Consider the following 24,682-nt stretch of genomic DNA (forward strand, 5'->3'; position numbering starts at 1 on the left):
CAATTTATTGGGTTAGCCAAGTCTGTATTTTTCTGAAGGCAATTCCCACAGAGGGCAGCGCTCTTGACGAACTATCCTGTCATAATTTACAGGCATGCCAAGAGAGACATAGGCACAGAGCGTTCCTATATTCTACATGAGATATCAACAATGACTATTATCATCTATTCACAAACCTGGAGCACAGGTTAGAACTCCAACCCTTCCAAAGGAGAAGCTTAAATGAGATGACAGACAAAGCGAAAGTCTCCCTCTGTACAGACACACATGAAAAGCTTGTGCCTGACTGGAAAATTTCTGAAGCAAAGCAGTTTTATCAGCAACTGCCAATTTCTTGAACTGAAAGCACTTGGCAAAAACCACCAGTTTTAATTACGCTTTATGTATTTCATCCAGCCAGCTATGGCACACACAGTTACAGTCTATCGGAAACTGTCATTCTTCCCTACCAAATCATTCGGCTGGGACTTCAGGATCCTTGTCTGCAAGTCAGTCTAGGTATAGGACAGCCCCAACAACCTGCCATTTCCCCAGGTTTCTCAAGCTCAAGGGAATTCTTGCTACTCTTCCACATCCCCAGGTTAGAAGTAGTCTGCTGAATTTCTCTCCCGTCAGATGAATATGAGCCTTGCTCTTGGGTCTACTAAGCCTCCAGTTGGACAGGTCCAATTCAGGTCTGAAAGAACCTTTTGCAATTTGCAGGATTTGGCTACCTGTAGTTGCCATACCTTATTTCATACAGATGAGTACAGCATTCAAAACCAAATTAAAAGGTCTGCCATGTCTGCTACTTGACCTTTCCCTTCTTGTCATCATATTCACAAAACTAGTTTTCATGCAAAAAAGCAATGCTTTTGTTTGTTTTTACTTTCTTAACTAAGTACATCTCCTTGATATTTTTCTAAGTTAACTGATATTAACAAAAGCAATACAGCTTCGTCAAAGACATCTTCCCTCCATACATGTGCTAATCTTGCCTTCACTTGGCGCAAAAATGTGTCCTAAGCTATGATGACAAATTCATATGGATAAAGGTGAATAGATTATGCAATATGTAAAGAGTTACATGTGAAAAGAGAAGAGAAATTAAAATATTGTATACTTGTTTTAATAATGCAGGCTTCAGACTTGCATGCTTTATTCCTCCCTCAAACACTGTCACTCCTTCCCCCACTGTGCACTGATTTCTGGTTTGCCAAATGACCTCTGCAAAATTTACAATGAAGGGAACAGGACCCAGCCCCTGCTGCATGAAAGTGGGAGCAGATCTCTAATTGCATATAATGATCTTCAATCTATGTTCAGTTTTCTCTAGGTGCAAGGATGAGAGGAAGCTGTTCGTCTTTGTTATATGTGGAAACTACAATAGGGTTTCTTTAACTTACAGATTTGATGTCGAGTTTCTGTGGGCATAAATGCAAGAGGGACTGAAGTGTAATGCTATGGAGAAGGTCCTGAAACAGATGTGACGGCATCAAATGAAGAGTGAAAGCTGGCAAACATGTCAAAAGGTTAGATAACTCTTCCTGCAACAATACCCTTTGCAGAAAAAGAACTGCTACCAAGGAAAGATTTTCCCAATGGAGGAACCCTGTGTGCTTTAAAGTAATCATTCATTTCTGTCTCAAAGATTAACCTAAAGCCCCAAAAATAAACTTACTTGTTTTACTTGAAAATGAGCTAATACAGTCACCAGTACTTCCACCTCAAGGATCCTGGCTGTTTGCCTCGACTTACCCGCTTATGAAGACGTTCTGCTTCCTCCTGATAGGCAGCAAGTTGTTGTTTCCATTGTTTTACGTTGGCAGTGGACTCCAGCAGGGCTGCTGTGAGCTTAGCGTTATTTCCCTTGAGCGTCGCCAGTTCTGCCTCCCAATGCTTGCTGATTGTCGAACTGCACAGACAGAATGAGAATGGTCAGAGCCCCCAGATCTCTTTCTTTTTTTTTCCCCTTAAAATGTCTTATAATTATTTTCCAAATACTCAGGAAAAACAGAATTATGCTAAAATCCTATGACTGAATGTCCAAATGAGAATCCAAATGCTCAAATCATCAACTATAAATTCAGAAAATAGAGAAGTATCACTATTGGAAAAACCCGTCTACCGTCCCAGTTCAACAGGGTATTTTTTTTCTTAAGAGAATGTTAAGGATGATAAAATCCATATCAGTTTCCCAAAAGCAACAGTGTAATTCTAGAATATGTATAAGATTAGTCACTATTTTAATATATAAGTATTGAGTGAAAGTGCTTTTTTAATCTACTACTTTACAAAATATATTGCAGATAAAGATTCGTCACCAACTTGAGTAAAGAAAGCTAATGTAGAGCTTTGGAACTACAGCTTAGTTGTCTTAATGCAAGCCTTCTATCCCTGAAATATACTTTCTTTATTAAATACCATATTTAATTTCTTCTTGCAAACTCAAGGATCTTGAATTTCAACACCATAATACTATGAATATGCCTTTCCTCAATAATATCAGCAAAGAGACTGGAGATCAAGGATCATAGAGATATTATTGCTTTCTTGCAAAGAGGCAGCCAATGTTGGGGACTGAAGTAGCCTATGGAGGAACAATCCTTGCCTACAGTTTAGTTATTCTCTGAGCAAACACAGGGCTTTAATTTTCACAGGTAATTAGTTTGCCATCATCCACAGACCGTATCTTTGCACTCAGTATGCAAGGGAAAAACATCTCAGACACATCAGGTGAATGTATTAGTATGCACATAGCACATTAATGGCTACTTGTATAATGATAACAGCATATGAGGTGCACACCTACATGGAAAACACATACAGAAAATAATTCATTTTGTCTAATTGGCTTATTATTAAAGGCATCATTGAAAACCAAAGATCTGTAACCGTGGCCAAAATGATTTTGTATATAGGTTTGTGATGAATTATGAGGAATTAATATAATCTAATTACTTATTATAATAAATACATTTTAATATCCTTAATTTAATTATCAATTACTACTATTTTGCATGTAAATTTATAGGCTTATTTGAACTTTGTACATACGAACAATGAAACATTCCGCCATCGTTTTGTCCACTGAGTTTCCTTCTTCCATTTCATGCATATGCACAGCCCATCCCACCAAAGCATATTTTAAAAACATTATGACTCCTACAAATGCTCCTTAGGTGTTCAGAATCAACAAGCCACCAAGGAACATTCATTACCAATTCAGATCACATCTACCATTTCACTAAAACATGATGTCTGATTCTTCCACGCTCCAGCATTTCCTTCCACATACACTGCTTCATCCCCTTAAACAGGAATACAAGTTCCTTCAGAAGAGGAGTACAGGTGCTTTCAAATTGCTCTAGCATTTCATGATCTATTCAACTAATTAGAAGTTCACCACTGGAAATTTTAAATCTTAAATGACTAAACTAAAATAATGATAATCCTACTTCATCAGGGAACACTGACTCATATGAAAGATGATGAGAACAAATTTCTGTAACAATGTCTACTCTTCTGTTTCTCTAATCAGATTTACTTTTCACTTACAGTAGCACAACAGATCAACAAATTCTGTAAAAAATATGCTAAAAAAAATCTAGTTCATTATCATATTCATAACTCCTCCTTGATGTTCTGATCTGGCAAACAAATATTCATTCCAGCCATTTCATGCAAGTGAGTAGTTCTATTTAGTAGTCCTGCAATGGCAGAACTAGCAGCAAATTGTGTGTGTATGACACCTATACATGTTTACAAAATGTGCCTTACTACTCATCTTTCCCCACATAAGAAATATACACACAAGATTTTATATTGATCTTACACAGCAGATTAAAAGCTTTGTATCCGGGACAGTTACATGATGAGAACTGTTTGATCACTTAGTATCCTAATTTAATATGCAAACAGGGAAGTGAATGGATTTTTTTTTTTTTCAGTGTAATAATTTGTACACCCACAATGATACAAGGTAAACTTCTAAGCCACGAAGAACCCAGAAGACAGACTCCCTAGTAGTGCCGAGTAATAACGCAAGGCGGATTCGTGGCGTGTTTCACCTTCATCTTTGCCCAGTGCCCTCAACACCCTGCCAAGAAAACAGCCAGGAGCTCTTAAGTTATTGCTTGTATACTGGAAGTCAGCATTAAATATGAAGCATGTATTTTCTATTACTGCTATCGCTACCCTGGTTCAAAAGCTAGGTGGTTTCTTTGGAACCAGTTATTTTTAAATTGGTTGTTTTCAATAGGAATGCACCAGTATTATTTCTCAGCCATACCTTTTATCCCTAAGAGATCTACATGGCAGGCTTGAACATGTCTATTGTATTGCAGATGTTATTTGTTTGTAGCATATACTATTTTTTTCTACAAATAATTTTTACTGTATCTTCTATAGATTGTACTATGGCTCCATAAAATAGAAACCTATTACTTAAATTAATCTAGTTTTGTATCTGATAATACATAATGACTTCCCAACTATTTAGACTTATCCCGTTTCTTTTTACAAAACTCCACATTCTCTGACAGAAACAAAACCACATGATGGATATCATACCAGGAAACACAGAACCAAAGATGTCAATTTTTTGTTTCATAAAATTGCCATTTGATTAAAACAGCCCATAACCAGTCCTGGCAGTGCTGTCTTACTTTTTTCAAATATTTTCCTGACAAACTAACAAAGAAAAAAAAAAGTAAATGAAATTATGCTTTGTGGATTATTTTGGTTAAAATTGGATTTATTTCAATTTAGATTAATTATTTCAGGACGAAATAAAAGCACACCTACAGCAGGCTGTTCTTAAACTAGACTAAGAATATCTGCATTGATGCCTATATCTGTAGAGCTACATTGGTTCAAATTTATCAACACTTCCAGAGGAAACACTGAGAAACATGCAGTTCAGGCACAATGAGATTTATCCCTTGGAAGAGAAGATGCTGGGGTTAACACCTGGGAGAGGGAACACACAGATCCAGCAGCTGAAGGACACGTGTGGAAAATTCAAAGGGCTCCCAACAACTGCTAGAGCCCATAGCCACAATTTTGATGGCGGAAGAGCTGCACTACAGTCCCTCAGGATAGGTACAGAAAGGCTGCACATACTCTTTCTAAAACCTTTTACTTATTTCCTGTTTGAAAGGCTTTTTGGTAAAAGGAATTGATTTTGCCCTCGATGCATTAGATTCTGTCATAGGAAATACACACAGAGCTCTGTCAGGTTGTCTTAACCGATTTAAATATCTAAACCAAGCCTAAATCATTCCTCACGTGTTTGGAGATTATTTGCTCTAGGAGGCACATGAAATAAGAACGCTTACTCAGTGATCAAAGTGATCCAAACTACAATGCAACTTCTACCAGAACACCTTTCGATTTTGCACTGCAGTGCAAAGTGCAAAGCTGTATGTATACATTGGGGGACACAGGCATACACGTTTGCAGTCCTGTGGTGCAAGAATTCAACCTGTATACGTGTTTTGTTCTGTTCTGAAAGCCATCCATCCCTTTGCTGGCAGTGTCACAATTTTAACAGTTATTTCTTCAGACCTGTCAGAATTAACTTCACTGACTGCCTGGCACGCTCAAAGTTTCAAGACGGTCCTTCAAAAAACGAGACATCCTTAACACTCCTGCTTGTTGCCTCTTTCTCAGTGTGAAAAGCTCCATCAAACTTTTAAACATATCCTAACAGAGAATAAATCCTGGTTATTTCCCTTGTGAAACGTCTGAACATCTGAATATAAGAGAACAAGCTGTTTTGCATACATCACTACATTAGTGCCAAATACAAGGAGAATGGGCCTCTAATGGATAACAGCAAAATATGGGTTTTATTGGCTCAACTGATCATGCTATACAAAAAAATTCTTTCATAACAGAGGTTTAGGTCTGATTGCACAAAAAATTGTCTTTACAATGACAACTGTTCACGGGATCATAAGCATTTGTTAGCAAGCAAAAGGTCAGAACTCTCCTGAATCTCTGATCCTTGGTGCTGGCCACGATATCTGGTATGTGTGTAACGTCAGACATATCCACAGTTAGAACACAACATGGTGCTCCACTGTCAAGGCAAAGGATTCAAACTCAGATATTTAACATCTATGGCATCCAGTAATTTGATCACTACCACAAAACCCTTCTAGAACAACTGCTGGCTGGTATCAGCCAGCCTAACTGTAACACCCTCTGAAAATTAAAGTAGGAGTCAATGATCTTCCATACTTTTAGGCATTCTGACCAATTAACATCAGGCCAAGCTCCTTTCTCATTGGGGATTAGTTACAACCCCAGTCAATCACTGAGGAATAGCTTTGCTATCTGTCCATCTGTGACCTGAATAGAGTGCCAGAGGCTATAAATGCATGATTATCTTTCTCTGCAAAGTAGGTCACTTAAGGAAAATTAATCCAAAAAGCTCCAGTCACCACGTTTAGGCAGTTGGAGAAGGCTTGCAAAGGCAGGGGGCGGGGAGCACACATTAATGAGCTGCATTCAGAATGGAGTTCTTTTGAGAGATGTCTTCATGAAACAAAGAAACAAAAGCAGGGCTCCATCATGCATAACAGTTACTTGGGAAGACAACCGCCATCACTCCCGATGTCCCCCTCTTCCTTCTTCCCCCAGCTTTATATGCTGAGCATGACGTTATATGGTATGGACTAGCCCTTTGGTCAGTCTGGGTCAGCTGTCCTGGCTGTGCCCCCTCCCAGCTTCTTGTGCACCCCCAGCCTACTCGCTGGTGGGGTGGGGTGAGAAGCAGAAAAGGTCTTGACTCTGTAAGCACTGCTCAGCGATAACAAGAGCATCCCTGTATTATCAACACTGTTTTCAGCACAAATCCAAAACATAGCCCCATACTAGCCACTGTGAAGAAAATTAACTCTACCCCAGTCAAAACCACCACAGCAGTTCAAATCAAGAGATGTTTTCTGCTTTTTCAATCAGTATTGCTTATTCATTGTTTGCCAACTTGTATGCAGTACCAACACTATAAAACATGGTTCAAGCTTTATTTCAGATTTATAGAAGTGTGTACAGAATTGTGCTTTATTAATATTTTATGGGTTTTAATATTGGATTCATTGCATAAAACTAATTAATTTAAAAATTGGATTTCTTACTATAGTGTAGTCATGGTTTCAAAGAACTACAGTTACTCAAGAGCACTTAAATTCTTTTCAGGTGTCACTCTGATCTGCACTGCAGGTGTATGGTGAGCAGTGCTGTCTTGCGACAACAGAAATGAGGAAGAATTCAGCTGAGTAGAGAATGGAGTACTTTCACTACAAAATTTGGCAACTGGCATAGTAACTAAATCCATAAGACTTGACAAATACGAACAAAGCAGAGTCTCTGTAGCTGCTGCCCAGATTATAAATAGTGGCATGCATTGGAAGCAGCCCAAGAGTCTGGTGGAGTGAGCATTACCTACCAGTGGGAGAGGTATGTCAACCAGCTGGTTACAATGCATTAGCTGTGCTGGCAGCAAGGGGTGATCCTTTCTGACAGCCTTGCTGGTGAGCCTTACGGAGCAGCTCTTCAAGCTTAAGGAAGCAAAGGGGGATTGTGAATGATTTGGTTCTCTTACAGTAGTATCCAAGAGCTCTAATGAACTCAAGTAGTGTAACTTCTTCTCTTTGGAAGTGTAAGGCAAGTGTTTGGGTTTATGTAAAACTCCCTAGTGCATTTGGGAAGGAATTCTGCACAAGGTCCTTATGAAATCCTCCACATGAAATAAGCTTCAGGTAACGCTGAGGTCCCGGGCTGGAAGGGTGAGATCTCTGCAACAGGCTATGCTTGCTATTGCCTACATGGGAATCATGTGACTGTCCTATTAGATGGAGATGTTGACTCTGCTAGCACAGAAAATGAGTGCAGTATCCCTCAAGGTATTCCTAAAAGCTCACAAGAGTCCTCATCTTATTCATGCTGGGAATGAGAGTTAAGCTCCTCACTTCATGTCCTGATTTAGAAAAAATTTTAAACAGGTATTTTGGGAATTTCACCCCTTTTCAGAGATTTCAAAAGGCATCTTCTGTGGCCATCTATTAAATGTGTAAAATTACTTCATGATAGAAAGGATTTAAACATGATGGTTTTAGAGTTTGTCCTGCTGCTAGTCCCAAGTACCATATGCCCTTGATAAGGAAATTTCTCCCTCTCTCTTGAACATTCAAAGCAAAATTGGAAACAGAAAGGGGTTTTGTCATTTATTTAATTATACCTAATTAGGAGTCCTAGAATGAGTGGGGAGTTGAAGAAAGAGCAGTGGAGTAGATCAGGTCCTATCTCACCATTCCTGGAAGAGGCAAGAAAGAAAAGTTTTGAGTTGTTCTGCCATTCTAGTCTTTGTACAAAGCTGTCTGCTTGTACAGGCCCAGTCGATTCAGTCACTCACAAGACTTATGTGCATGGGGGACACAGTCATCTACAGTGTAAATAATTAAAGACCAGCAAAAGAGGGAAAGCTATGGTAAGAATGGCAGCTTTTCTAAGAAGAAAACTTAAGAAACAAAACAAAATTGCCTCTTTACCACTACTGCTTATTGTCTTATCTGTAGTTGTGATTAACTGGACACATACAAAAGGAAGTCTTATTTGATAAACTGGAATTTATTAAAAAAGGGTAAAACCTCTCAAAGTTATAATCAAGAGATAATTACCAGGAAATTGCTTTGAGTTAAATATTTTGAGTGAGGCCAATGAAAAACTAATTAATATTGAAAGAGATCCTTATCCTTAATTAGAGTATTCAAAAGAATTTTTAGCAAAGGAGGATAGCTCCCCTGGGGAGAGAAGTAGGAACATTAATGGAGCATGAAAGATCTGTTCTTCCCTTTGGGATAAGGAATATCTTCATGATTTCAGTGGAGTTATATCAGCACAAAACTAGGGAAACATAGTTGTGAATCAGCTCTTTAGACTGGTTAAATGACAAATTTGATTATAGCAAAAAAGATGAAGGAGGCCCTTGAAGCACATTTTACTTTAAGTGAGGTGACTAACAGCAAAGCCACACACACCTATTGGAAAGTGAGAAAGGCAGCAGAATGGCTGAAATCAGCAGATGAGAGCTTGACTTTTCTGAGTCTATCATTCTCTACAAATGTTGAAGGTTTATCCCACTCCAGGATATACTGCTTTGTTTTGTTTTGCACACCCCTTTGTTCAACTCAGAGCTACAACATGCTTGAACTCCCAATTTCTATGTCAGTGTAGAAGACAGAAATGCAGAAGCTTTTTTTTGGAAATTTGGCCAGAGGGGTGCTTATGGAGCTATTACAGATTTCTCTTTCAAGGTGTTTCATATATGACCGTTCGCTTTTGTTTAGCCTTTCAGTTTGACCATGCTCTCAGATTCTGAATCACCCAAAGTACCTGTGCAGCCCATGGACAGAAGAAGAGTTGCCTTTCTAGTTCTGCTACAGGCAGTCCTGTTCTTAGGCATCTCTTGTGCTATGCTTTATCAGCTCACTGGGGAAGGCTCAAGATCTTTGCAGACTTGACAGATGAAGATGACCAAAGAGGCTGAGTAATGGTACAGAATCCACTATATAGCAGACCACTATGCAATGCAAATTGGTGGCTATACCCTATTTAGATCCACCACCTAAATCCATGTTCTGCATTTTGTAATACAGCCTTTGTTTATCACAGGGCCCATACAAACCACAGAGCACCTTTCAATATGGAAGCTTACCACTGAGGAATACACTGGATATCAAATTCTTTTTAAGGAAGGAAAATTTCACAGAAATATTCTCTATGGTAACCCAGCACGGTATTCCTGCAGAAGACACCAACGCCAGAGAAAAAAATGCCCAAGTATGGTGGTGTTCACTGCTTATTGAAACACTAAGAGTCAATAGTAATGGAAGAGCTCCTGAAAGGCACACCATGGGATGCAGAAGACTGGGTATTAGCACAGAACTACTGCTTCAGCTATGATCCTTATCAATCAGGGACTTAGATCGCAGTCCTGACCCAAGTTAAAGCAGGGGACAAAGAGAAGAGTCACTCTTCTCCACAAGAAACAATGAAGTTTCCAAGCTTCTTGTATTGTCTGCTGTTGTATGCTGGATGTGTCTACATAGGTGACATTTAAACTCTGTTTTTCATTAAACTTACACTGTTAAGAACAGTTTTATGCATGTCTTTTGTATGCTGTACGACAATGCAAAACACTTGTATGTAACCTGAATCATCACAGTAGCACTAAGAAAATCCCTGATTTCTCTGAAGAGGCTCAACTTTTATTTTAATTTTATTCTTTTAAAAAGATCTCATTTTTGTCTTAGTCATTTAATTTTATATAGTAAAGATACACTAAGTTATCTCTTCATGAAGGCCATAGACCATAAACCAAAATCAGTAACTCTGTCTTATAACTTTTAGCCCTTTGCAAAAGCAAGCATAGCTAATTAATTTCTAGCTTTTTTTGGCACTAAACATTAAAACCTTGTAGGCCCAACATTTATCACATACTGTGAAAAATTAATAAAGATTTGCCCTTGCTCCCTTACTGAAATTGCTTATCAGTATCTCTGCAAGTATTTTATTCTCACGCCTGTGAGACCTTGCAGACTTAAAATTTTATCACATACTCTGAAAAAGTAAAAAAAGATTTGCCCTTGTTCCTTTACTGAAATTGCTTATTGGTATCACTGGAAGTAGTTTATTCTCACGCCTGTAATGTGTCATGTTTTTCACAACTGATACCCAATAAGTTTTTTTAGTGGATTAAACACCAGGCATAATTCCTTCCTGTTGCTATGGTGCTGAATACTTCAAATATTCCAACAAAACTTCCTTTTCAAAAGCAACCTAAGTTATTTAGGAACTTATGTCCCATTTTCTAAAATGACTAGGTATTTGACTGTGAAGAAAGTCAAATTGACTTGGGCTTCTATAGTACTTAATCACTTTATGAAAGCAATTAGATGATGTGGTTATCGGCAAGTCAGATACCAGGACACAGTGACCCTGACACTAAAATGAGCTGAATTAAGACCACTTTCATTCTGGAACTCGTTTGTACACACAAGAATTTAAAGCAGTTTAACTGTAAATTCACACTTGGCATTAGTACAGATTAATCTTGCTGAGGCCCCTGGCTAGATAAAACTCTGTGTCTCTTTCAAAAATCCTACGCATAACAATTTGTGTGTGCATTGAATCAATCCACACTCTGTTAGCAATATAACAGAAGAGAAGAGAGTATTTGAGAGTATTTAAGAGTTTCACTGAACTGTGCTCTCAGTTACACCTCAGTGAGTTTGAGAACCATCCCTGGTTTCACCACAAAAATGCTGTGGTAGTAAGGACAAGGAACAACTCTTTCCCCATTGACCATACTTTCACCACTAAGTAAAACAGGGCCAATAAGCCCCGAGCTTCTGAAGGCCACATAGATTGGGGAGTTTACACTCTCCGCAAACTGCCCTGGTCCGTGTCAGCTGGCCAGACAGATCTCAAGCAGAGTTTGCATATAGTGAGGTTTAGCACCCTTCCATCTCTACAGTCTTCCAAGGCTTTATGTGATCTGCAGTCCTCCCATGGCCACCCTAAACACTTCTGGGCATGCAATGCACATCCCTGTTTATGTGCAAGGAGAATACCACTCCAGTGGGTGGTAATGCAGCCCTCAAATCATTGCAGGTATGTGGAACTGGAAAAGGACTCCATACAAAACAGTACCTGTGTCTTACAGCCACAAGAACACTGCATGGGCACAGAACAGATCCAGCGTCATTGCTGTAACATGTGGAAATGGTTCAGCCCACAGCCCTCAGCGCCAAGGCCCATTTTGTTTAGCCATTTAGAAGCATCCCATCAGTCTTTTGCAGCTACAGGTCAATTCTATGAAGCTCAGCAGAGATTCCCAGCTTTGCAACAACAGAGTGAAGACAGTAAGAGAGATGCTCTGAGCAATTGCAGCCACATGTAGAGCAGTGATGTGGCCAAAGGGACCTCTCCCAACCTTCTAAATCTGACACACACCACATGCAACGAAGGGGTGGACATCCTCAGCGCAAGCCTCTGCCTCCATTTCTAGGTAATGTTACAGCTTTAACTGGAGTGTGTTGTGCCTCTGCTGAAGACAGCAGCTGTTACGAGTGGCGGAATGCAAAAGATTTGCAAGTGCCTATTTTAGATCTTAGTTGAACCTTCTGTTAGTGATACCACAGCATAGCTCAGCCTCTAAGACCCCTTAATGCTAGTTCCTGTCTTTCTTACTTTCATAGCAAGCACTGAAGTCAGCAGAACAATCATTACAGCTGCAGCGTCTCACAACTCCACTACCAGCAACAGAAAGACATTCTGTAGAATGACCTACAGAAATACGTTGTTAGGCAGTTGCATAAAGATTCTGAATTGTGACTATTTAGCCTTCACCCAGCTAGTGCATTAGGTTATCCTACAATATCAAATAATAACTACTGGTGCAATTCATTTTTGCATTACAACTGCCAGTTTGCTTATCCCGGTAAATACGACATGCATTAACCGCACAGTTAGCGCAGGAGATGAACTGTCTGTTTACATGCTGACAACAAAATAATTTTATTCCATTAAGGGAACAGAAGCTATGCGAGAGCACAGCAAATTTAATTAAGTTTCATTTATCTCCTGTGATAGACATACAGTTACTTAAGAGTCAATAGCCTATATATAAAGCCCAAACTAAACCATCTACGGAGCTGTCAGAAGTACTTTGAAGAACAAGCAGTAAGTCACATGAACTATATCATCACAGTAAAACATTTATTGACTGTATAGGTTTGAAGAAAACAACTCGCAAGTGAGCTGCAACACTTATAAGTGGGTACTGCAACTCATGTTTTTTTCCATCCCAGCTTTTTAAGAGAATGGAATTATTAAATTTGCCTTGTTAAAACAAAATCTGAATCCAAGAAAAGACTAAATTTCTTGCACCATGTTGATCCTAGTGTAAAATTTACTAAAAAGAGATTAAATGGATGAAAAAAAGAATGCATTTAATACGTGGCAAGTCTCTGATACTGGCACTTTTTCTATGAACTACAGGTTAACGCTGAGAGGAAGCAGTACCTATATAAGTTTCTCTCTCTCCCCTATTGTAAAAAATTCCAGTTTTTAAGAAAAAAACCTAACATGGCACCTTCCTTAATTCACTGGTAGTTGCTAGTTCTTATTTACTCAGTCTAGACTAAGTGATCTTAGATTTTCTTCAGCTTCTCTTCAGAATAATGTATAGGTCAGATGATTTGGCTCAAAAACTCAGCTGGAAGTTAAAAATACAGTAATTTATAGACCCGTTCTTCCCAATTCAACACTTAATTGACACAATAGTTTCAAAGAGGAATATAAAGCTTGGCTCCCCACTTCTCTCCCCGCCCCGTCTTACTTAACTCATCACAAACCCAAGAGGGATGCCAAGAGTATGAAGTTGCACGTGAGTTTTGCTTGTTGTGAATTCACAGACAGCAGAACAGATGCTGTGCTCCCATCCTTTCATGAGGCTATGCCTGTGTGCCACGGCACTATTTCAGCACGTTTGCTTTCTAATATTGTGAGCTCTATTTCACTTTCCCTGATAAGGCACCTAGACTAGGAAAAGGGTAGGGCAAACAGCATGATGTGAAGATGTTTAAAAGCCAGCTTTCCTCAGCATCCCGCTGTGCTGAACATAAGCCCAGCACAAATGATCCCTAAAGTGCTAAAGTGGAATTAAACAAGAATACTAAAATCTCTGGAGAGTGCAGAAAGACAGTGTTACACAATTGGTGTTGTCATCTAATTACATTGGTTTCAAATTTCAGAGTATTTCCTAAATAAAGCAAACAGGTAAGTCGCAGTCATACAGAGTGATCAGTTGGATCACACTTTGGGCATGTAGGAAACTATTTTAGCTATATTCTTAAAATTCAGGCCAACTTAATCTGAATGTATTGCCTACATGAAAAAGCATTTTGCTTCAGACAATGAACCCATATCTTATTTCTGTACCTATTTTTACTATAGTGAGGGGAAAAAAACTTTTATTTTTCTTCCTTTGGCAAACTACAGAGTTGGATAACTTATTACAATTCAGTCAATTCAGTTTTAGGGTTTTGTTTTGGTTTGGATTTTTTGTCTGAGCCATGTTGTTTAAATAAAATTACTTCTTAATTTCCTACGTGGTTGCAGTCTCCCAGAAGAACAGTTTCCACTATTCTAACTTTAATTTCGAAACCAAACCCTCTGCTTTTCATGACAGGAAGACAGCACATCCTTACACCACAGTGCCATAGAGTAAAATCTGCAAAAGCAACAACGCTACAATCGAAGTTCATCACAAGAAATGGACCACACGTAATGTTTTATTATTGCGTACTTGAGAAAACAGAGTCCTAGACATCCCGGACATTTTATTTCAGCACCTTCACCCAGCTCCAGCTTCCTTCATTTGCCAAATGGCTTAAAACCTGATTAAAAAAAACCCTCTTATATTCTAGTTCACTGCTGATTTGTGCTAGCTCAATTCATTACAGGCAAAACCTGATGGCTGTTTGGTGTTACTGTGAAATACTCTGATGATGCTTATGAATTGCCAGTTGTCCACATCTCACCAAAGTGCTAATCAGCAACTTATATTCATCTCAGCAGAGCCCCCTGTAAACACTGATCAACACAAACCACTTTCTGCCTGTACCACAAATCGTCACTGGCATCTACAGCAATATTAAAGGAACTCAGAAGATGTGATTCTTTAGGTGCAGAAGCCTTCCCTAAAGCCTAAAGCTGACGGAAATGTTCATCTCCGTTTAGCTGTACTCCCCATTTTATTCTTCAAGCTAACTCTTACCTCAAGAAGAGAACATATTAAATACTTCATACTTTTGACAGACAAAATATTCCACTTCTGTGTTTATGTGTGCCTGCCCCTAACTTCTACCTGTGTCTGCAGGAAGTAGGTCGATGCTATCGAAGTTCCACTGCAAGGGGTCTGCCTACTACAATGCGACAGAAAATAATCAACACGACACAATTATATTCAATAAGACAACTCGTTCGGGTGGAGCCTGAATACTGTTTGCACATTCATACACATTCTGAAGTGGCTTACAATAAAGCAACTTTGACTTTTACTTGATCAGTGAGCTTTTACTCTAGTCTTCCAGGGGCTTATGCTATCTGAAGAGGAACCATGACCTGCAGAGTAGGGAAAGTGAATGAAACAGCTCACCAGGGAGCCAGGGCAGGGTGACTGCAATGCTGGGGAACAGGACACTGTGTTGTCGCCATAGAAAACAGGAACCACAACTCGGGATCGTAATGTTGGCAGGAGGTACAATTTAAGGCTGGACCTGGTTAAGGAGGGCTTAGTGGATGAAACCCATCTTCCCCAGGTTTAGACGTTTAAAAGCTAAGACAGGTTAAGCATCCTGAGATGGCACTTCATCTGACCAGTCTCAGGTGCCTATCTAGGAGGAAACGCACCAGGCACTATGAAATTCCCTCAAGCGTAATTTTTCAACCTCAGTGTCATGTGGATGTGGCAGAATTTGCTGATTCTCCCCCAGAGGACCCAGGCCACAACATTCTCCAAAGGAATACTACCATAACTAGGTTTACTTGTAAAGCCTACCTCTAAATAAGGGAGAAATCTTTAGCAATCTTAATTCATCTGACAAAACCAACACACTCCAAAGAGTATCATGTTAGTAAAACAGCATGGATCTTTTGGATTAGACTTGAAACCAAGCTTGTTACTTCATGTGAAAATTAAGAGCTCCCGGACCTTGGTCCTACATGTCTTGCAGGGATGCAAAATGATCCCTCAAAGAATACACAGCTACACAGCTTATGAATTTCAGCTCTATTCCAGACAAATTCTAGAAAAATATAACTTTGATGAAAGCTATTTTTTGTCTAAGGGATTCATTTAAATATGAAACAATTCTTTAAAAAAAGATACTAAGTTAGTACTCATGTTATGTATTTTTAATATAGAGGGTTTTCTAAATTGCTTTTCTCTGCTTTCTTAAAACTTTAGTTTTTAAATATGTGTTCTTTCAAGAAGTAGGCAGGGGTAATCCATTTGGCTGAATCCTATCTATAAATATCTAAGACCAGAAAGTGGCTTCACCAAGTTCACCATGATTTCTTTGCACCACAGAGACAACTGTAAGCTGGCTCTGAACTGGACAAGTCAGCAGACACAGCGCAGTTAGTTCCTAAGCCACACATGTCTGGGAGTGAAAAATATTCCAGGGGACAGAAGCATTCACGCAGCTCTATCCAGTACTCCTTTCTGTGTGACTGCTGGAGGAGCCTGTACCAGCTGCTCAAGATACAGTTGCTAACTGCCATTGCTAATTCTGAAGCTTTAACTACAGCATCGGAGAGGGAGCAAAGGAATAGGAGCTGCAGCCACCTCCTAAACTCATGCTCCATCTCTGCTTCCTTTCAGCCCAAGCAGAGTTTGGCACAGCAGCACATCTATCTCACATCTTCAACAGGAAAAGAATCCATAACTTAAATATTTGCTGCCAGCTATCATTGGCTCTGACTTTCATGGTCATGAGAAAGTTATCTAATTGATTAAAAATTAGCTAATTATTAAGTCTGTATGGGCTTCATTAACACCATCTAAGCACTTTATAAACGGCAAAATCCAAGGGTCCACGGATCCATGTAGCGCATTTTAGGTGAATCCACAATTAATAATTCACCAAGACTTAAAGTGGAAACACTCCATAACTTAAGATGCTTGGCATCTTGTAACTCAGGTCACGTGTAATGTAAATTCCCCTACCCCGTACCTAATAGTATCCTTATAAATGACAGTAGGAATAAAATGAATGACAGGCCCTTAAGCTTAAACATCTGCAGAAGATGGTGCTACTCAGACTGATTTCTGTTCCCAGAGCGTACCTCTTCTCTAAGGAGAGGGGGCAATTAAGAAGGGAGTAATACAGAAAAGACTAAAAGAAATATAAAAATCCATAAAGTAAATTGGTAACTTCATTCCCAATGTGAGCTGTTAAAGGATGAAGGTATGTTTATTTATATTCTGCTTGGAAGTCTGAGAAAAATGAGTTCTACACTGTTTCAAGAATAGTAATTATTTAGTCATTAATGTTGTCATAATAGTTGTATGTTTATCATCAGACCTTCCAGACAGCAATGAAACCATAACCCTATAGCATATATACGATTTTAGAAGTGGATATCTATCTATACTTATGTGCAGCTTCTCAGTCCATGTATCTCATGATCCACCACTACACCTGAGATAACACAGAAGGCGGAGTATCTTGTTGGTATCAGTAAGAGAAGGACTAAACCGGTATCAGTCAGATGCATTCAATGGACCTTCACCTTCACTAAAATGTACTCGGCTACAGACTTCCCCCCCCCCCCCCATTTTTAAAAATACTTCCCTCAAGTATTCCACTGGGTTTCGCCCTGCTGCCTAAAAAACTTAACGTATATCCTTTCTCTTAGAATAAAGCAGACAGATGAGGTACAGCAACACAGAGACCTTTCAGAAGAGCGGAGGAGCAGGCAAAAGAGACAGTATACCTGGTGTGGGGTAGAAGGGCCCAGTGACTTGGAAACACAAAGAGCCTACATTAGAAAAGAGGCACTAACTGAAAGGTTTGGGCTTTTATTTTTGTTTTGCTGGAGTTAGTTTTTTGTTTGTTTCATGTGACTTAATTGTAGCTCCTGTCTTCTCAGTAAAGCAGGAAGCTAATTCCTGGTACAGAATCAAAGAATGGTTTGGGTTGGAAGGAATCTTTAAAGATCATCTAGTCCAGCCTCCCTGCCATGGGCAGGGACATCTTTCACTACAAGAGACTGTCAAAGCCCCATCCAACCTGACCTTGAACACTTCCAATGATGGGGCATCCACAACTTCTCTGAGCAACATGGTCTGGTGTCTCACCACCCTCATCGTAAGACATTTGGGTGAAAATATTCCAGTACTCAAGCAATTGAACAACTGGAGATCTTTCTTCATTAAAAAAAACACACTTCACAAATGTTTAAGGAAGTATGGTTTTGAGGGGTAGATTTATGTGGGCTTTAAAAAAGTAAGGCTGTATTTTGAGAATATATTGTTGCTATGAGTTCTAACATATTTTAATATACCAAAACTGACAAAAAGCCAAGTTTTATCTCGCTTTCTGAGTTTTTTTAAAGATGTTTTTTAGCTTGTGGACTTTGAACTCAAAACTGTTCAGCAACACTTTGAGTTCCTTTACTTCTAAGGAATATGACAGAGGCATTCCACCATGACTACAATGACTGTAAGTTACACAAGTTCATCCATGTTCTGTATAATGATTTTACAAAATAATCCAAAGTTGACAATAAGTGAACCTTGAGATGAGTAAAATACACAAAAATCAACATAAGACAGTGATGCAGACTGTTCTGCAGCATACTTAGAAGTGATCTGAAGGCCACAAATCTTCAATTCTCTTTAATTTCCTTTCTCTAAAACTGTGTAACCTTTTCAATAATTTCTATGTGGATGGGAATATGTACCCTAAACCCCAAGTCTAGATGACTCTCCAGTTTCATAGAACCAGATTATAACTACAGAGTCCATTTAGAGACAGAAAGCAGTAAAAGAACAAGTCCGGAAAAATTTCTTTAGCATTTGTCTACCCATATAGATGGTTGCATAAGCATTGTATTTTGTGTTGGTAAAGATAAGAGGACTAAGTCTTGCACTTGAAATCAAACAGCTATACACGAGCTATGAGGTGCCTTTACCTTCTAACATATACTTTTGAGTGGCTGTTGGGGCACAATTTGAAGAGGTGTCTTTGGAGAGGCAAAGCATGTGTGTGTACAGATGGGTGCAAACTATGTGATACTCTTACCTGCAGAACAGACTGCCATAGGAAAGTCTTGTTACAAATGGCCAAAATTCCAGGCTCTGAAGAAAGCCCCCCACCTCCTCATCAAGAACTAATCCCAGGCTGAAGGTATGGGCCTGAATGGTTCACGTTATCTTGGTTGTGAAATACTTTCACGCATCAATTTTCCTAACCAACAAGGAGACAGTGAAGTTTGAGTGATCAGACTTTGTGAAAAATATGTTTGTCCTGCAAAACATCCCCTCTGCCTTTGTTTTTCACAAAAGACTTGTCTTTTCAAAGGTCATGACTGTTAGAAAATTCATTTGAGAGTCAGGGGATCAATAGTTACGTGTTTGGTTTTTTTCCTGGTAACTTCAGGCTTACTAGCTTTCTGTTTCTTTAATGGGTGGCTGAAAAATTCTAAGTATGCACTGAGGCTTCCAATCCAAACAAGGCATGACATCTGTAGTTTCAAAGTATTAAGTCCTTTCACAGATGATTTTTTTAAAATAAAAAGCAATTTTACAAAGTGGCTATTTCCTCTCCAAATTTTTCATTGTGGGTTTTTTTTTTTTTTTCTGGAGAATAGTGCATTGAGACCTGCAGCATTTCTTTGGTGTCTGTTCTCTTTGATACTAATGACACTTCTCAGTTTTGAAAAAAATGTTTGAAAAGACACTGGTTATAGTTGGAAATGCTGACCTAACTTCAGCAAAATTTACCCAGAGAGATCTCTGGTGTATTAAAGACAACACCTTAGGCGGCTTCACGGTGTCCAGGGAAAGTTCAGTTCGCAGCTTATCCCTGCTTACTGGTTGAAAGGTTTCCTATGATGACGCTAAACAGTAACAAAACCACTGATGGAAGTAGGAGTAAAGAAAACATAAGGTATCAACTGTCTACATAAGATCTTCTATAACTATCATTTTAATTCTTCTTCTTGAAAAGATGGTTGCATGTTTGAGCTTACAACTCACAAAACAGTAGATTCTAAATGATCAATGTACAAATCATACCATAAACCAAAACTCACAGACAGTGCTCACAAATTTAAATAAGCATACACACTGGTATCAAAATGCAAAATAGAAAAAGTTAATTATTCAAATAAATTACTAGGAAAATATAGAATAAAGAAAACAGCTCCTCCACCAATGCCTAAAAATGACAAAAAAGTCACTGCGTGCTAAGAGTAGGCTCTTAAAACGAGTAACACATTTCAGAAAACTGTATTCTTGAAAATACCTAACAAAATTAATGGTTGTGAATCAATGGATGCAACCAAAAAAAACCCAAACCCCAAACCACTCACTCTATAGAATCTGACTGAGTGTTGAGTTATCATATATCCCAATTCACAGAGCCAATGTTTACAGTTGCTGAAGTATTAACAAACAATCTTTTAATGTCATCCATACTTTGGATAGGTTGAACACAAAGGATATATTTTAGAAAATAAAGTTCATTCCTTAAGCAAGATAGTTCCTTTGGGTTTTTTTCCTTTCACTTTTAGTGGGCTTGTTTTTCTTATGTATGTGATTAAAGGGGGAAAAAAATTACACAGTACAAGTAGTATGTTTTTGGTTTTGTTTTGTTAGTTTGTTTTAAATATAAATTGCATAAGGATTATATTCCTTTTCTAAGAACGTACTCGACAGATATGTTTCAAGAGTGCTCACTTGTCCCTCAGGATGGTATTTATATTATCTAATTTCAAACATCCAGCTCACATCATCTGAATCACCCCTTGGAACTCTCACTACATAAACGGCAGGAAGTTGGCAATTCACGTGCTCCAAACTAGAGTGCTTAGGTGCACAAGGGAGGTGGTGAAATTACTCTCTTAAGTGTTAGGCTATTTTTAGTTTTGGCTCTCATCCACTCCCCCAGCCATTAAAATTAGCTCTATTAGTTGCAGAGTTTCTTCATGTTGAAAAGCTAAGCAACACATGCACCATGACCATTCTTCCAATAGTAGATACAAGTCCTCTCCACCTCTCCTTCCATTACCAGAGATATCTTAAGAAAATGTTACAGATGAGCTGTATTATGCTGTGTTTGACGTGTTACTGGTTTAAAACCATGTAATGGTTTACTACATATTACAAAGATACCTTAAAGAATTTTTAGAAATTGTCACAATCAGGAAAGTCAGAGACATGAAAAAAAAATTACACGAACACAAGGTAAGATTTCCTTTCAAATTAGTAATTTCCTAGCAAGAACTTTTATTTTGAAGGATAGCCTACTTGAGCTAGATCCCAGCAGCTTAGGCAGAAGGGCAGGAGTGTGGGAAGCAGCAGGAACTGGGTCAGGGAGGGAGGGGAGAGCAATCCCTCCTTGTGTGCTTCTTCCAGAGACCACCAGGCTCGTGCCGGTGGAGCACAAAAGGCTGAAGAACAGTACAGCTACGACCTTCACAACATCAAACAAATGTTGGTTGAGGTGAAGTCAAGACCTATGTCTAAGTTGCTATATTAACCAGTTCTTTGCTCACACTGACAGCAGGAACATAGCACCTTTGAGTTTCTTCTCTGAGTGTGCCTCAATAATCTTTTCTCAACAGGGTAATTGAATTTGCCAGAGTTCCTCCGGTGTGCCCTAAAATGTCACAGTTCATTATAGCACTGTGCAACGTGAAGACAGTTACTGCCTTTTATGCTATAGAGAGACCTTTTTAAAAAGCCTGGCTTTATCAGTCTCCATTCTAGAAGGTTTTGAAAACCCAACTGGATAAAGCTTAGAGCAGCTTGGTCTGATCTCATAGCTGACCTTCTCTGAGCAGGAGCTTGGATTAGAGAGCTCCTGAGCTTCCTCGCAACAAGAAATTATCCTGTGATCGGGTTAAATAACATACAAACCCAAGAATTAAAAAAGAAAAAAAAATACACACTCCCAGGGCTATTTGATAAGGAAGCTATGCATAACCCTATAAAGAACATCCAAATACTAGAATTTGAGTATAAATTCAAATTACAAAACACCACAAAAATTATTAACTCAAAACTTTTCCTTAAAGCCAACTTAACAGTTCAACATGATCCACAAAGTACCTTTACTGTAACATAACTAAAATATTTAAGCTTGTAGAAGTAAATAGTTTTAATACACAAAGTGAATAATCTACTAAAGAGATTTCTGCATACAACTTTTAATGAAAACTCGGTGAAGGAACATGAGCTAGCAGCAAGATTTTTGTTTTTTCTTTGTTGTACAGCATTGGATTTACATGCAGCATTATTAAATGGTAAGCTATCTAGACAATAACATATCTAAGATATAAACATCATTTGAAATAAGTCCATTTTCACTAAGGCAATGAGACAAAATTCCCTATTACGAACTTGTTTGAATACAAAAATAGGAATTTTAACAAACAAGCAACAAACACACACATATATATTGTCTGATCAAAACATTATGTAATAGAAATTCCAATTTTATGTATTACAAGAAAAAATGAGGGAACAGGTTCAAGTCACATTTGACAGAAAATTGAAGACTATCAAGATTTGTCCCAGAAGAATCCTCTTACATTTTGTTTCTGAAAGTGTGTTTTATCAGCTTCACAAGGTGCCAAAAATGGAATAAAGCTTGTTATTAACAAATGTATTCTCTTCAACGGTGAAAAAGTTCACCAAACAGTTGCCAAAAAGCCCCAAGCAGCAGTTGCAGAATTTGCCAGATATACTACTCAGTTTTAATATTTGAATTATATTCTAAGGCTGAATGAGCTTAGTATAGTATTTCTTTGGACTCATTCAGACGACCAGGAATTGTATACTATGCACCATCAGGATTAAAACTTTTATTTAAAAGCCAGTCACATCAGAAGTAGTTAAAATTTTTTAGCAACTTTTTTCTCTCCAAACCCCATTTTATGATCAACAGTTGTTAGTTGGAAAAAAAAAGAAAATCACAACTTAAAGAATGTGGAAAATATTTTTTTAACAAGGAAGATGTCTGAGGAAACTAAGATTTACTTAAGAATGAAAACAGGTACTTTTTTTAGTCTTAATTATCCTAAATATTAGATTTGATTAACTAGCTTCTGTTAGAAAAAAGCCTTCCTGGACTAGCTATCATTCAGAAAATGACTGATCAGTGTCTCAGCCAAGATTTTTAAAAATTCTAATGCCAGGTTTAGGCTACATTTTACTTTCATTTGTTCTGGCAACATTCACTCATGAGAGCAGTGCTCAGGCTATAGTATATTATAGGATGTGGGAGCTCCCAAGTAATATTACTTCATAATTCAACATTAACCATCATAGATAGTTTAAAAAAAGGCAAGATGTTAAATTACAAGAGTTTATCTTCTGTGCAAGGCTCGTAAATCTTTCATATCCTTATCTCTCAAGCGGTTGACTAGAGTTACACTGCTTGTGAACAGCATGAGGACTTTCCAGATGAGGATAAATTGAAGCAACTAGGCTTCCGCTTTATTATGCTCATGGGATATGAAAAGGATTTTAGACATATACTGGAGAACATTCATTTCAATATTTACAATTATTTACTGAAATAATAAGAAATTTGAGTACTAATAACAAAACTCTGCTGACTTAAGTAATGCTGTTTTTTGGCTTTTGGGTATAAGTCGTCAGAAAATAACTATAAATGCCAATGTAGTCTACACTTATGCTGCTGAAATGACAGGCCCCAACTACTTACATTAAGACATAGAAAGCGCAGAAAAGAACACTTGCAGAAGAGGACATATATGGCCAGTGAGGATGTGTTGTAACAATATCAAATTGAACATTTTTCAGGTGTGCAGATTAAAACTGACAAGTAGTAAGATGTAGACTAAAGCATGACCTCCACACCTGGTGATTTCTGACCTTGTTAACTCCTGTCAGACCCTTCCAGTTCATACAAAGACATGAAAACCCCTTACCTATATCACTGTTTTGACAGCAGCCCCCTTCAAACCTTCTACCCCTGTCCTCTGCCACAGAGACACCTGCATGCATCTGAGCTTGCCGACCCTCTCAGCAGCAACGTGGCTCCCACCTCACCAGCCACCCTCGCCGTGCAGAGCTGCGGCACCTCATCCTGCCCACGAAGCTCCAACGCTTGCCCCATGGCTGCCCAGGTGTCTGCCGTGCAGCCCCACGCATGCCTTTCCTGTGCTCCAGCCTACACTGAGGACCACTCCTTTTGGTTCTTCACAGGATAAGTATGTACTGTCAATGCCAGAGCACAATATACCTTTGCTATTTATGGAAGAAATGAACTTTCTATGGTAGTGTTATTTCAGTGAAGCATAGCCAGCCTCAGTGACTCTCATGTCCCCTACAGCTGAACTCATTGGAGGGAAGACTACAGTGCCTTTTCTTTTGAAAAGCACCTAGTGATTGATCAAAAGCTCCTGGAGTAAAAGCAAATATGTAAAAAGTATTGCCATGCACAAGACAACACTCAAATGCTCTTCCAGCATTACTGTCCTCACCCAGAAGCACTGGCTAAACTTTCCCTTTGCTGAAACGCAGGGTGCAGGAGGAAGAGGCTCAGTGATCGGCGGGAGTTACCAAGGTGCACAAGGAAAGGGCTCAGTTCAGCAACCCCTCTCTGTCACACGTGGAGTGCCACCAACACACAGCATTATCAGAAGGGCAGGGAACAAGGAGGAGCACAACCCTTTTCTGTACCCCTGACACATGAAAAACCCAGGGAGTTCCCAATGATTGGGGTGTAAGGTTTTAAATTTAATTTCTTTTTTTTCTTGTAAATCAGGGTAAGTAGACTGCCTGCAGACAGCACCCTTTCAGCCAGCACAAGCAGCTAGGCTTGTCTACCTAGTTGCCAACTTAGTATTATGAAATGCCTCCACAAAA

At 38.8% G+C, this 24,682-nt stretch overlaps 1 protein-coding gene across 1 annotated transcript in view; it reads right to left on the reverse strand.

The window, feature by feature from the left end:
* HOMER1 (homer scaffold protein 1) overlaps window positions 1-24,682 on the reverse strand; it is a 94,062-nt gene that overhangs the window by 21,447 nt on the left and 47,933 nt on the right. The window contains exon 6 of the mRNA XM_087742181.1: window positions 1,738-1,894. Within this exon, the coding sequence (XP_087598307.1) occupies window positions 1,738-1,894 (157 nt within the window). The remainder of the gene's footprint in view (window positions 1-1,737; window positions 1,895-24,682) is intronic.

The sequence above is a fragment of the Nipponia nippon genome, unplaced genomic scaffold (assembly GCF_047370975.1).
Source record: "Nipponia nippon isolate SJK-2023a ecotype South Korea unplaced genomic scaffold, ASM4737097v1 scaffold_8, whole genome shotgun sequence".
NCBI lineage: Eukaryota > Metazoa > Chordata > Aves > Pelecaniformes > Threskiornithidae > Nipponia > Nipponia nippon.